Genomic DNA, 16,490 nt, shown 5'->3' with positions numbered 1-16,490 from the left:
TACAGGATGTGGGGCCGATGAGATGGTTACCTGCCAGCCAGTCATTTTCATCACCAAAGGTGGTCCAGTGAAGCACAGAGTGCTCCTCACCTTATCAAAGTTAGAAAGCTTGACAAGGCTGCATGTTGATGAATTTGAGAACCCACATTTCATATACAAGACATCATAATGTAAATCAGTATTGTATAGTATTTTGTCAGCTCTTTTGGTTGTGTCAACATAAAATGTACCTACACTTGGGGTGCCTGGGTGGCTCAGTCAGTTAAGCAACCGACTTTGGCTCAGGTCATAATCTCACGGTTCATGGGTTTGAGCCCTGCCTTGGGCTCTGTGCTGACAGCTCAGAGCCTGGAGCCTGTTTCAGTTTCTGTGTCTCCCTCTATCTCCCTGCCCCTCCCCCCACTCATGCTCTATCTCTCTCAAAAATAAACATTAAAAAACATTTTTTAAAAAAATGTACCTACTCTTAACCCAGAAATTCCAATTCTTAGCACGGCCCTAGTTTTATACTCTGATGCTTTTTTATGAACACTGAGATGTGAATGAGAATTTTCATTTCAGCAATGTTTGAGATAAAATAATAAAAGAAAAATGAACTGGCTGTCAATGGGTAAATAGTTAAATGAGTTAGGATGTGATCATACTGTGGAGTATTCTATGGTTTAGAAAAAGGACCCAGGGGACACCTGGGTGGCTCATTTGGTTCAACATCTGACTTTGGCTCAGGTCATGATCTCATATTCATGGGTTCGAGCCATACATCAGGCTCTGTGCTGACAGGTCAGAACCTGGAGCCTGCTTCAGAGTTTGTGTCTCCCTCTCCTCTGCTCATGCTCTGTCTCTCTCTGTCTCTCAAAAAAATAAAATGTAAAAATAAAATTTAAAACAAGATCTAGGTTGATAGGTACTCACGAGGCTTAAGCAAGAGATACACACACACACACACACACACACACACATTTGATAATGCTTTTTATAAAACAATTTAATCATATAAAAATATCACTTAGTGTTTAAATATATGCTAAACTGATAACAGTAATAGCTTCTTTTGGAGGGGTCTGTGATGGTGAAGAGAAGAACAAAAAGAATTCTTCCTTCATCTATATTGTTTTTTAAAATTAAGAATAATACATTCATGGGACACCTGGGTGGCTCAATTGGTTAAGTGTCTGACTTAGACTCAGGTCATGATTTCACGGTTCATGGTTTTGAGCCACTCTTCAGGCTCTGTGCTGACAGCTGAAAGCCTGGACCCCATTTCAGATTCTGTGACTCCCTCTCTCTCTGCCCCTCCCCTGCTCTCTCTCTGTCTCTCTCTCTCTCTCAAAAGTAAACAAACATTAAAAAAAAGAATAATACATTCAACACTTCATTACAAAAATGTACATAACTATGTATATATATACATATATTTAAGTGTATATATATATATATATATATATATATATATATATATATATATTTAAGTGTAACCTGTTCTAACCTTGGGGCAATTAGACACAAACTAGGTACTAAGAACAAAATCCTACAGTTGAGAATAATCCCAGAAGCAACAGTTTCGTAAATCAGGAGTCTGTACGGTTCTTGAGGAATATTGACTTAATTGACTTTGGGGAATAACACTAATTCCCTCTGATAAAACCTCACTGGAAGAATCTATTGTACGTGGGCATGTCTCTCTCCCCCTCACAAGACGACTTGTCCCCCATATGAGAATCCCATCATGAATTCTAACTGCACATTTCCTTCTTGTTGTTTGTCTCATACAACACATCACAACTGTAACCAAGTAGTTATCTTTGTACTATTGTAATTTTTTTGATGTCTGGTACATTTTAAGTTTGGTAAGGCAGGACAATGTCTTTTCATTCACACCATACACTACGCACTGTGGTCCCTCTCGTGCTTGGAATATACTAGCTCCTCAATAAATGTTTCGTAAATGAACAAATTAATTATTGAATGAATGAATGAATGAATGAATGAATGAATACAGGTCTACATACATTTCCTTGACCTTTATATTAATATCACCCCTTTTTTTCTATGTGCAAAAACCTCATTTGATGACATTGTATACGCATTAGTCTTTCTCTCTCCTCTGTTTCTGTATCGACTACAATTTTTCTCCCTCTCTTACTTTTTCAGAATCTCTTTCTGAAGTCAGAAGAATATGCTCCTGCAAATATTAAGCCCTTTAACTTCTCAGTAAAACTTTTCTGGTCTTAATGCAAAATTTACTCTCAGTCCCAGTATGTGTACTTAAGTTAAACATTCCTAGTAACATCTGGGAGACTTTGGGGGAAATGCACATGTTTTAATCTATCATGTACAGAGAATCTACAGAATATTACTCAGTGATCGAAAAATATGAAATCTTGCCATTTGCAATGACGTGGATGGAGCTACAGTGTATTATGCTAAGCCAGTCAGAGAAAGACAAATACCATGAGATTTCACTCATATGTGGAATTTAAGAAACAAAATAGATGAACATATAGGAAGGGGAAATAAAAGAGAGAGGGAAACAAACCATAAAAGTCTCTTTACAATAGAGACTAAACTGAGGGTTGATGGAGGGATGTGGGTGGGTGGGGATGGGCTAAATGGGTGACGGGCATTAAGGAGGGCACTTGTTTGGATGAACACTGGGTGTTATAGGTAAGTGATGAATCACTGAATTCTACTCCTGAAACCATTGATATACTATATGTTAACTAACTAAAATTTTTAAAAAATAAATAAAAAAAAAAGAAAATCTATGGTGATATTTCAGATATGGTATATAAGAGTACATTTGAAAGGAAATTTGAAAATAGAAAGGGGATGTGTGAGGGTGTTATCAAAGTTATATCTTGCAATATATTTCACAAATCGACACAACTCTCTAAAGTAGGTTGTTCACAACATACAAGGGATGATGGGTCATGAAAAGAGATTTGAATTCAAGTATATATGTATCTATGGTTTAAAATTCCTCGTCCTTACATTTTTTTATGTTTATTTATTTTTGATAGAGAGTGAGAGACAGAACGTGAGCAGGGGAGGGGCAGAGAGAGAGAGGGAGACACAGAATCTGAAGCAGGTTCCAGGCTCCAAGCTGTCAGCACAGAGACTGACGCGGGGTTCAAACCCATGAGCCATGAGATCATGACCTGAGCTGAAGTTGGACGCTTAATGGACTGAGCCACCCAGGCGCCCCTAAAATTCCTCATCCTTGAACACCTTAGTAATCTGCCTCAAAATGTAATGAAGACTAATTCAGGTTTGAATATGGGTTCCTTTTTTCTTATAGGTTTTATAAAAACTATTTTTACAAGCTTCCATGCATATAGGTTCTTTTTCTCATGAGAATATCTCTATGCTGCTCATAATTGTACTTTTTTCCCCCTTTGTAAATATATCCATTCTACCTAGTCATCATTCTCTCTTCCATCTCTCCCTGCAATAGTGTCGCCCCCTGGGGGACGGAATCTGATGACCGCTCACACTGTGGCTTTTTTCTTGGTCTCAGACACCCTGGAATGCAGGTTCGGATTTCATGATGTTAATGTGTTCCTCCCTGCCCAGAATAGGGAGATTCACAGAAGACTAGGAGTAAAAATTGTGTATCCCTTTCCTTTCCACAACCTACAATCTTCCTGTATCACCTTCTACACTGAAGATGTTCTGATTAGTGGCTCATAACTCAGTGATAATTCTATGCCTCTTACTCGTCTCAAGTATCCAGTCATATACCTGCCTTGCAAAATATTCTTACCTCAATGAATGTACAGAGATCTCACCTGAGCCATTTGTCGAGGTACTGGAAGAGAGCACTCCAGATCTAGAGACTTTTCTGTTTGTTGTACACTGTAAACCTCTTCACCTCATTTGCACTGAACGTGTCCTGTTTAAATTCAAGTTCATGATCCTGAACATTTTGCCACTCACTGAGATCAAGATATTTTCCCAACCTACTATATTACTTTAAGCTTTCCATATTCCTGAAATTGCTTCAGACCTTTTACATATTTGTATTCAACTTTTATTTAAAAATTAATACTCGGGGCACCTGAGTGGCGCAAGTTGGTGTCTGACTTTTGGTTTCAGCTCAGGTCATGATCTCATGGTTCGAGGATTTGAGCACCAAGTGTGCTCTGCACTGATGGTGTGGAGCCTGCTTGGGATTCTCTCTCTCACCCTCTCTCTGCCCCTCCTCTGCTCGTGCTCTCTCTCCCTCAAAATAAACTTAAAAATTAGCACTCATGGGGCGCCTGGGTGGCGCAGTCGGTTGAGCGTCCGACTTCAGCCAGGTCACGATCTCGCGGTCCGTGGGTTCGAGCCCCGCGTCAGGCTCTGGGCTGATGGCTCAGAGCCTGGAGCCTGTTTCCGATTCTGTGTCTCCCTCTCTCTCTGCCCCTCCCCCGTTCATGCTCTGTCTCTCTCTCTCTGTCCCAAAAATAAATAAAAAACGTTGAAAAAAAATTAGCACTCATATTGGATATTAAGGATTGGGGAAAATTAGTTGTTAACTGTGACGGAAGCTTTTTCTACATGCTATTCACATTTTCTCTTCCTGGAAAGTAAAAGATAAACTGTCGTGCGAAGATATTTAGGTTATTAAAGAAAGAACATTTTGTGTTTTGTAAGGGTACACAAAACAAGAGAAATGCCTTCTTGTAACACTGATCAGACTCACTATTAAAACTTGCTCAAATTTAACTATTAGAAAGAGTCTAGGATTTGCTTTTGTCTTTGAATCAGGACTGGTTTTAGAAGTGGTCATGGGTGAAGATGTGGAATTGAGCTTTTCTGTTCATCATCCAAGAAGCCAGCGTTCCAAAAAAGCATTGCATATTCTTTTTCTCACTGCAAGACATATCCACAAAACTATTCAGACTGAAACCAGGTGCATTTACTCTGTTACAAAGAGGTAATTATCAGGATGCATTATGTGTCTGCTGAGAATTGAGGGGGACTGCCACTTAAGCTATGCTTAATGTATAATTTAAATTTTTAGTAAATGGAAATTTGTGTTTACCAGGAGCCCTAGAAAACATTTAAATGGTTGCTTTTGTCCTGTTTCTTTATTGTCTACTTAATTTTCCAGTAAAGAGAATTGTGAAATTGTTTTATCTCTAACCCTCTACTTATAAATGTTGTGTTTTTCCCCAGTAGGTACAAGCAGACCTACACCCTTCACATTTTAGCAACAAACAGGAGAGTCTGGCCCACATCTGAACATCTGCTTTTTTTTTAATTTATTTTTAAAATTTATTTATTTTGAGAGAGAGAGAGAGAGAGAGAGAGCACATGAGAATGTGCACCATCGGGGGGGGGGGGGGGTGCAGAGAGAGAAGGAGACAGAGAATCCCCAAGCAGGCTCTGCCTGACCCGGACCTGACCCCAGGCAAAGTGAGATCATGACCTGAGCCAAAACCAAGACTTGGATGCTTAGCCAACTGAACCACGCAGGTGCCCCAAACACCTGCTTTAAAGAAGATGGGAATGAGCTGTTCCCATCCCTTTTATAATTCTGCTGATGCAGAGATGGTGGACAGTGCTCACATCTATGTGATAACTTTATTGTTTTATTGACCTGGGTTGGAAAGACAAGTTCCTCTGCTTCTGAGAACAAACTTAAATTTGTGGGCATTTAAGGCATATTTTAGGTCAGAAGAAACACTCATGGAAAATGTCAGCAACTTGTCAAAATAAGTTTCAGGTGTTTTAAGAACCTGAGGAAAATGTATACTAATACAGAGTTCTAGTATACAGTAAGAAAACTTCAGTTCTTCATGTGCAGAAAGAGTCTACTAAACCTGAAACAAATATCACACAGCTAGACATTAACATTGCGGGCTGTTTTTTTTTATTTGTTTCTGTTTAGGTTTGTTGCCTGCTTGCTTTGATCTGTCACACATCAAGCCTATTGGTCTTGATTTCCCTTTTTAAGGGAAATTTTAAGCCTGATTTCCCTTTTTAAGATAAATGAGGTCTCTCGCTGTTGTTCCGATGATGGCATTTTCATTTTTGTCAGAAATAAAACTATAGAAAGATTAAAAAAAAACAAGAAAAATGAAAAGCATTTTCCTGAAAAGCAGCTTATATTTGATAATAGATAATAGATAGGTAGATAGGTAGATAGATAGATAGATAGATAGATAGATAATTTTGGCTAACCCAGAAAGAGAATACATGAATGATCATCTTAAAATGCATAAAACATATATAAAATTAAATTCTACACACACAGCACAAATTCATTTGTAATAGAGTAAATTAAATGTATGTAGTGTGTGTTTACCTATGTGGAGTATTAGGATTTTGCTAGTTTCAATTTATTACGGGAAAACTTTATAGGAAATGTGGAGTTCCAAAAGTATACTATGTCTGATACTCCAATATTCTTAGCCTTATTTGAAATATAAGTTATATAATTCCTGTTTTTTTGATAGCAGAAAATTACAGTCTCCATTTTTTAAAACATAATTCCATTTCGGGATGCCTGGGTGGCTCAGTCCAACTTCAGCTCAGGTCATGATCTCAAGGTTCGTGGGTTCGAGCCCCATGTCTGGCTTTGTGCTGACAGCTCAGATCCTGGAGCCTGCTTCAAATTCTGTGTCTCCCTCTCTCTCTGCCCTCCTACCTTTCCTGGCACTCCGTCTCTTTTTCTCTCTCTCAAAAATAAATAAACATTAAATTTTTTTTTAATTAAAAAAAACATAATTCCATCACAATGCCTCACCTAAAATATACTCACCTCAGCAAGAGTTTTATATAAAAATTGCTGCAAAAACTGAAAAAAAAATTGTGGACAAATATTTCTCATGGAAACGTTGCAAATATTTCCCATCCCATTAGTGGAAAGAATATGAAATGTGTCTTTCTGAGAAAGGTGTGAGGTGTCCTTAGTACAACTTAATTGAGAAAAATAGTAAATAAATACCAACTCTAATTTTCATATATTGCTGAGAGAGAGGGGATCCTTAAAGGTATAATGAGTGTTAAGGGTGCTGGATTTCTAAAGGGAAGTTTGACCAAAGTTCTCCTAGAACCCAATATCAATTTTTTTTGTTTATTTATTCATTTTGAGAGAGAGAACCAGGCAAGAGCAGAGAGAGAGAGAGAGAGAGAGAGAGAGAGAGAGAGAATCCCAAGCAGGCTCCACACTGTCAGCACAGAGCCCTACTCAGGGGCTGAGCTCGTGAACTGAGATCATGACCTGAGCTGAAACCGAGTCAGACGCTTAACTGACTGAGCCACCCAGGCGCCACTCTCAATCTCAATGTATAATGGAAAACGACAGTCTCCTTTACACATAATTTTTGCTAAATGTTTGAAACGGGCATTAACATCTGGGGGAAAATATACCGACATCCGAAGTTCAACTCAGTGTCCACAGGTGTCATGCAGTGAACTTCTATCTCAACTTCTCTTCTTCAGTTCCAATGTGTTTAATTCAGTTCTGCTTTGTCTGGTCACCCCACGGCCGTCTCCCTAATCTCTACTAGCCTGTTTTCTGATCTCCCAAACTCCCTCGGTTTCTTGTTCGACACTAGATTTACTTGACTTTAGTAAGGCAATGTCTCACTCAGTCCCTCCATCTTCTCCAAGTCTCTCAGTTCACTACCGACTTCATATATATCTGCATCTAATCTACCCACATATCAGTGCATTTCCACACTAGTTACACAAAACTCCTCTCTTGTTAAACCAGCAACACAAAAAGTATATTTTACAAACAACTTTTAAAAGTCCTTGGGGCGCCTGGGTGGCGCAGTCGGTTAAGCGTCCGACTTCAGCCAGGTCACGATCTCGCGGTCCGTGAGTTCGAGCCCCGCGTCAGGCTCTGGGCTGATGGCTCGGAGCCTGGAGCCTGTTTCCGATTCTGTGTCTCCCTCTCTCTCTGCCCCTCCCCCATTCATGCTGTGTCTCTCTCTGTCCCAAAAATAAAATAAAAAACGTTGAAAAAAAAAATTTAAAAAAAAAAATAAAAATAAAAGTCCTATAAAAATGGGTCATGATGGATTTTCAAGCCAAATCTTTTTTTTTTTCTTGTTGGTCAGAAAATTAGCCAATGAACAAGCCATTTACAAATAAATAACCAAAACTCATTATTTCAGCAATTTTAAATCCTCTTTACAACTGGGTCTGGAAATGCCCACTCTCTGCCAGCTCTCTCCAGTCCTGGCAGGCTGGTAAGCCTTATTTACCCCCGTTTTATGATTAATCTCCTCTTCCCCTGCCCCCAACCCAACCTGAAACCTTTTCTCACAAGAGCTTAACCCCCTGGATTCCGTCATCTCCTTTTATTAAACACTGCTGATGTTTTATGGTTACCATCAACTCTGTGCCCTGCTCCTTACTTGTTATCTGCATGTTTATAAAAGTGATAGCTGATGATCATAGTAGATTGATATATTACTTCTCCAGGATACAACTGTCCTATAAAGTGTTATATAAATAATTGTTACAATTGTTATAAAAATAGCTAACCCTTTTATAAGGGTGCACTTTTTATAAGCCAGACATTTCTGTACACAAATTACATATATCAATTATTTTATTCGTGCAGTAGATGTTTATTATTATTATTCTTATGTTCATTTAAAATAGGTACTGACTCTATGACACTGCTTATTTCCCTTAAGGGTCCCTGGACACTGAGAAAGGGTGACAAAATTACCTGGGCACTTGCTCCTCAGAGAACCAAGTCCCTCTCCATCAGGAAAGATAATTATTAATAGATATTTGAGGATGATCTGAATTTCAATGATCCCTTCTGAAGATTCCTGAGAGAGGAGGCAGAAAGCATGGGCATGCTGACAGTCATTGGTTGCTAAAGGCTCACATTCAATACTCAGACCCACTCTGGGGTGAGTATTAACATTTCTATTTTTAAAAATAAAGAAAAGAGCTTCATGAAGCTTCAGTAGGTTGCCCTGTGCATAGAATTCACCTCCATTTCTGTCCACTCCCAAGAATGTAGTATTTACTGTACCATATTCTCCTCTCTCTGCTGACTTATTGTGTCCTATTACAATGGATTTGGAGTAAAAAAAAAAAAAAAACCCTTTCCTCCTCAAACCTGAACTATTCTTGTCACATGAATCTGAAACTGAGAGGTATCGTTGCCTTTTTAAGATCATTTTGAAAGAGATCCAGGCCTTGCTTGGCTGGGGAAACTTTGGAGGTCAAAGACAAAAGGATGCAAAGAAGCAAAAGGGATAAAGACAGACATACAGACAGAATGGAAAGAGAAGACTGAAGATAACAGGAGAGTAAAGAACCTGCTTGCAGGTGTCCCTCGAGATTTGTGCCTTCTTATATCAGGTCACCAGGGTGGCATCAACTAGAAATAGGGAGCCATGGGACCAAGGGCACAGTGAGGCCACAGGCATGATAAACAGCCGCTCAACCCTGAGGCGGACCAACTTTGGTCCTTTGAGAAGGTAAGAAAGACATGTTGGGCTTTGGGAGGAGAAGGGAGAACATCTGTTCCCCACAGCTAGTGGGGAACAGAAGTGTCCTCCAAGTCCCTTAGCCGTGGGGAATTCTGCCAAGTGTGATCATGTCTTGAGGTCAATGACTTGTCTCTGAATGTCCCTACCTGAAGTTTTAGCTTAGAATTCTGCAGTTTCTCCTAAGCTAATTCTTGCTGAGACACCTGCATCAGACCACGGCAGGTGCACAGGGATCCTGTGTGCAGATAGGCTATGGGCTTTTCTTGTTTCATTTTTCCCTTTCATATTTTCATGAAAGTACAATTTATGAAAACAAGCAATGATTTTAACATCCTAGGCACATCCACGGTTTCCTTCTCTCTGTGTTTTCTCTTAGTCCTAGTTAAAGTACAGTCCTGTGCACCTGCCACCACAGTCACGGTTTCCTGCATCACATCCCCTCAACCCTTCCAGTTAGCGCAGGAAAATTCTAATTCCTCAGGTCTCAGCTGAAACATCACTTCCTAAGAAAAGCTTTTCCCTGATTTTTATAATAAGTTAGATTTTTCCCTCTAGGTCCCTCCCACTGTATCCTGAACTCCTCCCCCCCCCCACCAGCCTTTCTTTCTTTTTCTTTTTTAACATAATTGTAACTAGATTAGAGAGGGCGCTTTGGGTATGTGATGACTGAGCCTGCATATATGTGGGAGAGGATGAGTTCTTTGACCCGTGGTTGAAAGGTGCAGAGATTTTCAGAGTAGGACCAGGACTCTGTGTCTCCAGGGTCCTGTGTGGCGCTCAGCATGAAGGAGAGCTGGTTGCTTATACGTGTGTATCCTCTCTGCAGTCTGCTGAGGAGTGGAAGGGGTAAGCTAAAGAGTAGTTTCTGACAACAACTGGGAAGGCTTTTTCTTTGTTAATAACAATGGAATTGGTACAATTGGGAATGAAGATAAAACCTGGAACCAAGATAGAGATGATAGAGTGCATCCAGAAAGGGCTCTTTAAAATGGAAGACTTGGTTGCATTATGTGTGGAGACTCAAGCCTATAAAGGCTGAATGCCATAATTCTTCCATTTATTCTGCTTTTTGATTCAGAAGAGCTGCTTTGCCATTTCTTATTTAAAAATGTTTTAATGTTTTTTAGTTAATTTTTGAGGGAGAAAGAGAGAGAGAAGGAAAGTGGGGGGGGTGGTGCAGAGAGAGAGGGAGACACAGAATCTGAAGCAGGCTCCAGCCTCTGAGCTGTCAGTACAGAGCCGATGCGGAGCTCGAACCCACGAACTGTGAGCTCATAACCTCAGCCAAAGTCAGATGCTTAACAGACTAAGCCACCCAGGAACCCCTGCCATTTATTTTAAAAACTTGTTCTAAATCCAGTTGTCTAATGGGATCTATATGAAGTTGGCTATGTCTGCGTGTGCTTGTCCCACAGAATACTGTATAACTGGTGTGTTTGTAATAGCTAACCACCTTTGTAAGCTAATGAAATTAGTTTAATAAGTCACTCATTTATATCTTAATTTTTAGTCATGTCGCTTCTTGACTGGGTATCACCTTAGCCTGCAGAGAAGGACTAAAGAATAACCAGCATGTAAGAGTGAGGTCCCTCTAAGTTCAGCAATGGCTGAGTAGAGAATTCTCATCAGGAAAGATGCAAACAAGATTTCAGCAAGTGTGGAAATATGTGCGAATGCAAGTATGTGAGCGTGTGTGTGTGTGTGTGTGTGTGTGTGTGTGTCTGCATGTGCACACGTATATGCACAGGGGTGAGTGGCGGGTAAATTAATTTAAAATACTTCCAGAGGTCCTTCCTGCCCTGTCAGTCCAGGACTCTACTGTGATTCCTGTGCCATCCCAGATGATGTTGACCTTAAAATGTACCCAGTTTAGGGAAGTGGTTTTCTCCTTCCCTTTGCTGCCTTCCTTCCCTGCCTAGAGGAACCTTTCTTGAAAGTCTGTTTAGGTTCCCTGGGTTGTTGTTGCAGTGGAATCATGGGTGTGTCTGAGCCAGAAAGAAGGTCCAACGGATCAGGTAGGTCATCTTCAAGAACTGTGAGTCAAGAGATTATTTCTATCATCGTGACAGAATTATTTCCATCTGTATATCATCATGACAGACTATTTTCATGAGCTTTAAAGTCTGCATACAAATCCATCAGCCTTTGTTCTTGCCTCACTCTGACCTTTACACATGATCCTTTAAGTTGCTTCCTAGTCGTTTTAAAGCACAGAACATCTAAACCCAGTGCAGATCCAGATTCTATTCTTTTTTAGTTAATTTTCGAATCATTTGCTCCAGGCTGTGGTCACTGCCACTTCTTAGCCTTGCTATGAGGCTCAATCATTCATGTATCTATATTCATTCAACAGGCATTTCTGGGTGTTTTTATTTACTGTGCTTTTTGCCTTATATCCATATTTATCAAAAATATCTTTGTTCACCACTTCCTGACATTAGTCCACACCTTACCCTGAGATCGCCTCCACACACATGCTTGTCTCACTAGCAGCCAGGGTCAGGCATCTCCACACCAAGACAAGACAGTTGTTTCTCCTTTAGCAGTCCCAAGAGGAAGTACAATTTAGAGGGATAATTTTCTATCAGCCTCGAGTTTTTCTCTGATGGAGACTGTAACCCCTTTAATACTGGGAATTTTCTGACGGTGGCCATCTGTCAATTTTCAGGAAGGAGATCATTGGCAACCTAAATCTGTGAGCTTTGTTTTCTTCTTCCCTTCCCTCAGTGTCCAGGGGTCTTTCTCCATTATAATGTGACCTCACTAGCTTTTTTCTAATTTTTAAGGTAGCACTGATCCCACAGGATGAGATCTCAACATGAAGAACTCTAATAGCTCTTTGGAGTTCTTACCTACAACGTTCATTCTGATTGGCATCCCAGGGCTGGAGGCAGAGCACCTCTGGATATCCATCCCCTTCTGCCTAATGTACATTATCATCTTCCTTGGGAATGGCACCATCCTTCATGTCATCAGAACAGACACTGCCCTACACCAGCCCATGTACCTCCTTCTTGCCATGTTGGCACTGGCTGAGGTTGGCGTCTCTGCATCTACTCTGCCTACGGTGCTAGGCATCTTCCTTTTTGGCATCACTGAGATTAGTTTTGATGTATGCCTTTTTCAGATGTTTTTCATCCATTCGTTCTCCATTATGGAGTCAGCTGTGTTGCTGGCCATGTCTGTGGACCGATTTGTGGCCATCTATAGCCCACTGCGCTATACAGCCATTCTAACCCTGCCCCGTATCTTTGGCACAGGAGCTGTCATGGGGCTGAAAAGCATTATGCTCATGGCCCCATTGCCCATGCTGTTAAGGCACCTGCCCTTCTGTGGCCACAACGTCCTCTCCCATTCCTATTGCCTCCACCCCAACCTTATCCATCTACCTTGCGGGGACATTTCTATCAACAATATCTATGGGCTTTTCATTGTTACCTCCACTTTTGGGCTGGATTCACTGCTTATTGTCATCTCCTATGGGCTCATACTCCACACTGTACTGAGTATCACCACTGGGGAGGGGCGGAGGAAGGCACTCAACACATGTGGCTCACATATCTGTGCTGTGCTCGCTTACTATGTGCCTATGATTGGCTTATCTATGGTGCACCGCTTTGGACACCACGTGTCCCCTTGGCTGCATGCTATGATAGCCAATGCTTATCTCTTCTTCCCACCTGTTGTCAACCCCATTGTCTACAGCATTAAGACCAAGGAGATCCATCGTGGCATTGTCCGAATGTTCTCAGAGAAAAGAGCCAGAGTTTAGACAAAGGACAAAGTAGGAGGGACTTTTTTCTATAATCCCAGGTGGTCCAAGCTTGCATGTTATGCAAATGGTGTTATCTTAAAATACGTTATCTAACAGAAGTTCTACATAATCTAGCAATAAACTGGAGTATCCGTGGGGGTGGACTATGTGTGACAGAACAGTACAAAGGATTGATGTTATTTTTTAAATGTGTTACATGAGGTTTTCCATTACCTTGCCTAGCTGGAGCAGGAATGCAGGAAGGATTGCTAATGAAAGCATGACTCTCCCCACAAGGGAAAGGTAATCAGGAGATGGAAGGTGTCCTGGGAAATCTATTGAGATCTCTGTTCTAGGGAATGAGGATGTGAAATGGATTGCATTCTCTTGAGTTGTTCGCACTTGATCTTGATAGCAGGAGGCTACATTAACTAGCTTAAAGGAGGCTTCCAGTACTGGCTCTGACTGGTATTTGATCAACTCACCAAGGCTCCCAGTTGAGAGTGACAAAGATTGCGAATCCTGTTCATTATGTAAAATTCTGAAGATCTGCACCTAGGATGCAGAATCTTTTAAAAAGGCAAGCATCCCTTTTATGTACATTAATTTTTTTTGTCTGGTTGATTATTTCTTTGCAGACATTTGAAATAATGTAGAAATTTCACACCTATATTTTTAGGAAAAGGAGCTAAGACTTTTGAGATGCAAATGTATACTTTATTATTTTAATAATTTCCCAGAACAACCCTATGAGATATTATTAATGTAATTTTTTTTCACGTGAAAAACCACTGCTTGGTTATAGTGAGCATCTTGCTCAAACCTATGCATCCAAGAGCTAGCAGTGGAACCAGTTAGGTTAAACTCCAGAGTGTAAGCTATTGAGCCCATAAATCATACGATCAAGTAAGCAAGAACTGTGTCTCCTCAGACCTTCCTAGTAGTCAGTCAAATAACAATAACTGAGCACATGCAATGGATCAAACACAAATCTAAGCCTAGAGATAAAGTGGTGACCAAAAAAAGACATTTCCCTTTCTTCATGGTGCTTAGAAATAATTTTTTTTCTACTTCTGTCTCTGCTCTTCTTTGTAATTTCTGGAACTATGTTTAGAATCAATTAAAAAATAGACCTCAAATACTCCCACATTCAAATAAAGCTTTTGAATATGAATTTTAAAAATTTTATGCCAGTACCATACTGTCTTGATCACTACAGCCTTTTAATATAACTTGAAGTCTGGAATTGCGATGGCTCTACTATTGTTTTTCTTTTTCAAGGTTTCTTTGGCCATTTGGGGTCTTTTGTGGTTCCATACAAATGTTAGGGTTATTTGTTACTAGTTCCATGAAAAATTCTGTTGGTATTTCAATAGGGATCACATTAAATACATAGATTGCTTTTGGTAGTATAGATATTTTAACAATATTTTTCTTCCAATCCATCAGCATGGAATGTCTTTCCATGTCTTTGTGGCATTTTCAATTTCTTTCGTCAGTGTTTTATAGTTTTCAGAGTACAGGTCTTTCACCTCTATGGTTAAGTATTCCTAGGTATTTTATTATTTTTGGTGCAATTGTAAGTGGGATTGCTTTCTTAATTTTTCTTTATGCTGATTTATCATTTGTGTATAGAAATGCAGTAGATTTCTGTACATTGATTTTGTATCCTATGGCCTTACTGAATTCATTTATCACTTCTAGTAGTTTTTTGGTGGGGTCTTTAGGGTTTTCTATATATAATATTGTGTCATCTGCAAATAGTGAAAGTTTTACTTCTTCTTTACCAATCTGGATGGCTTATATGCCTTTTTCTTGTCTGATTACTATTGCTAATATGTAGAGAAAAAGGAACCCTTGTGCACTGTTGGAAGAAATGCAAACTGGTGCAGCCACAGTGGAAGACGGTATGGAGGTTGTCAAAAAATTATGGGGCACCTGCATGGCTCAGTCAGTTAAGCATCTGACTTGATTTTGGCTCAGGCCATGATATCACAGTCGTGAGATCAAACCTCATGTCCAACTCCACGCTGAGCATGGAGCCTGCTTGGTATTCTCTCTTTCCCTCTCTCTGTGTCCCTACCCAGCTCATGCATGCATGCATATGCTCTCTCTCTCTCTCTCTCTCTCAAAATAAATAAATAAACATTAAAAAAGAACTGCCCTATGATCCAGGAATTCCACTACTGGGTATTTATCCAGAGAATACAAAAACACCAAATTGAAGGGCTATATGCACCCTTATATTTATTGCAACATCATTTGCAATTGCCAAGTTATGAAAGAAGCCTAAGTGTTCATCAATAAATGAATGGATAAAGAAGATACACACACACACACACACACACACACACACACACACACATACACACACACACATAGAATGGTATGTGATTCAGCCATAAAAAGAATGGTATCTTGCCATTTACAAAAACATGGATAGACAGTATAGACAGTATAACGCTAAGTGAAATAAGCCAGTCAGAGAAAGGCAAATACCATATGATTTCATTCATATGTGGAATTTAAGAAACAAACAAATAAAGGGGAAAAAAGGAGACCAACCATCAAACAGACTCTTAATAATAGAGAACAAACTGATGGTTACCAGAGGGGAGATGGGGGTGGGTGGGTAAAACAGGTGAAGAGGATTAAGGAATGCATTTGTCATGATGAGTGCTGAGTAATGTATATAATTGATGAATTACTATATTGTACACCTGGACCTAATGCAACACTGTATGTTAATTACATTGGGTAATAAATAAATAAATAAATAAATAAATAAATAAATTTAAATGGTTTGATTGCACTGCATTGCAGTGGTACCAAAACAGCCAAGGATTTTTTTGCAAAAGTTAATTCTGTGACTCTAACTCCAGGTTTCCAGACACTATGTTTCTATAGATTCTGACCTCAAGATCGTAAGTTGCCTATAACTATGCCCTAGATTCATAGCCCACTGATGGGTGATTGAACTCTGCAGGCAACTGTGACAGAACTATCAAGAGAAACCAAGCAGCAAACCCACAGGAAACGCCATCCCATAGATTACTAAAGAAGTGAGACAGTGGTAGTTCCCTGAGAGAGAAGAGGAGAAGGGATATCTTTAGAGTGTCTGAGGAAAGACATCCTATAGCTGGAAAGGCACAAGAAGCAATGATGAGGTCAAGTTGTCAGATGGCTTGACATAAAATGAGAATCTTAGGTCTCACTTTCATTCTCTTTATGGGATGGCATGGTGAACCCTCAGACTTCTTAAATATGATCACTCCTATACTTAA

General features: G+C 39.9%; 1 protein-coding gene across 1 annotated transcript; it reads left to right on the top strand.

The window, feature by feature from the left end:
• The first annotated feature begins 12,270 nt into the window (after positions 1–12,270).
• Positions 12,271–13,224, top strand: LOC109260046 (olfactory receptor 51J1-like). Its single transcript, XM_019438032.1, has one exon. The coding sequence runs from the start codon at positions 12,271–12,273 to the stop codon at positions 13,222–13,224; it is 954 nt and encodes a 317-aa protein (XP_019293577.1).
• The last annotated feature ends 3,266 nt before the right edge of the window (positions 13,225–16,490 follow it).

Source organism: Panthera pardus, unplaced genomic scaffold (assembly GCF_024362965.1).
Source record: "Panthera pardus isolate Hobbes unplaced genomic scaffold, ASM2436296v1 HiC_scaffold_12, whole genome shotgun sequence".
NCBI classification, from domain to species: Eukaryota; Metazoa; Chordata; class Mammalia; order Carnivora; family Felidae; genus Panthera; species Panthera pardus.
The sequence above is the reverse complement of the archived record's forward strand: the minus strand, read 5'-3'. Positions and strand labels throughout refer to the sequence as shown.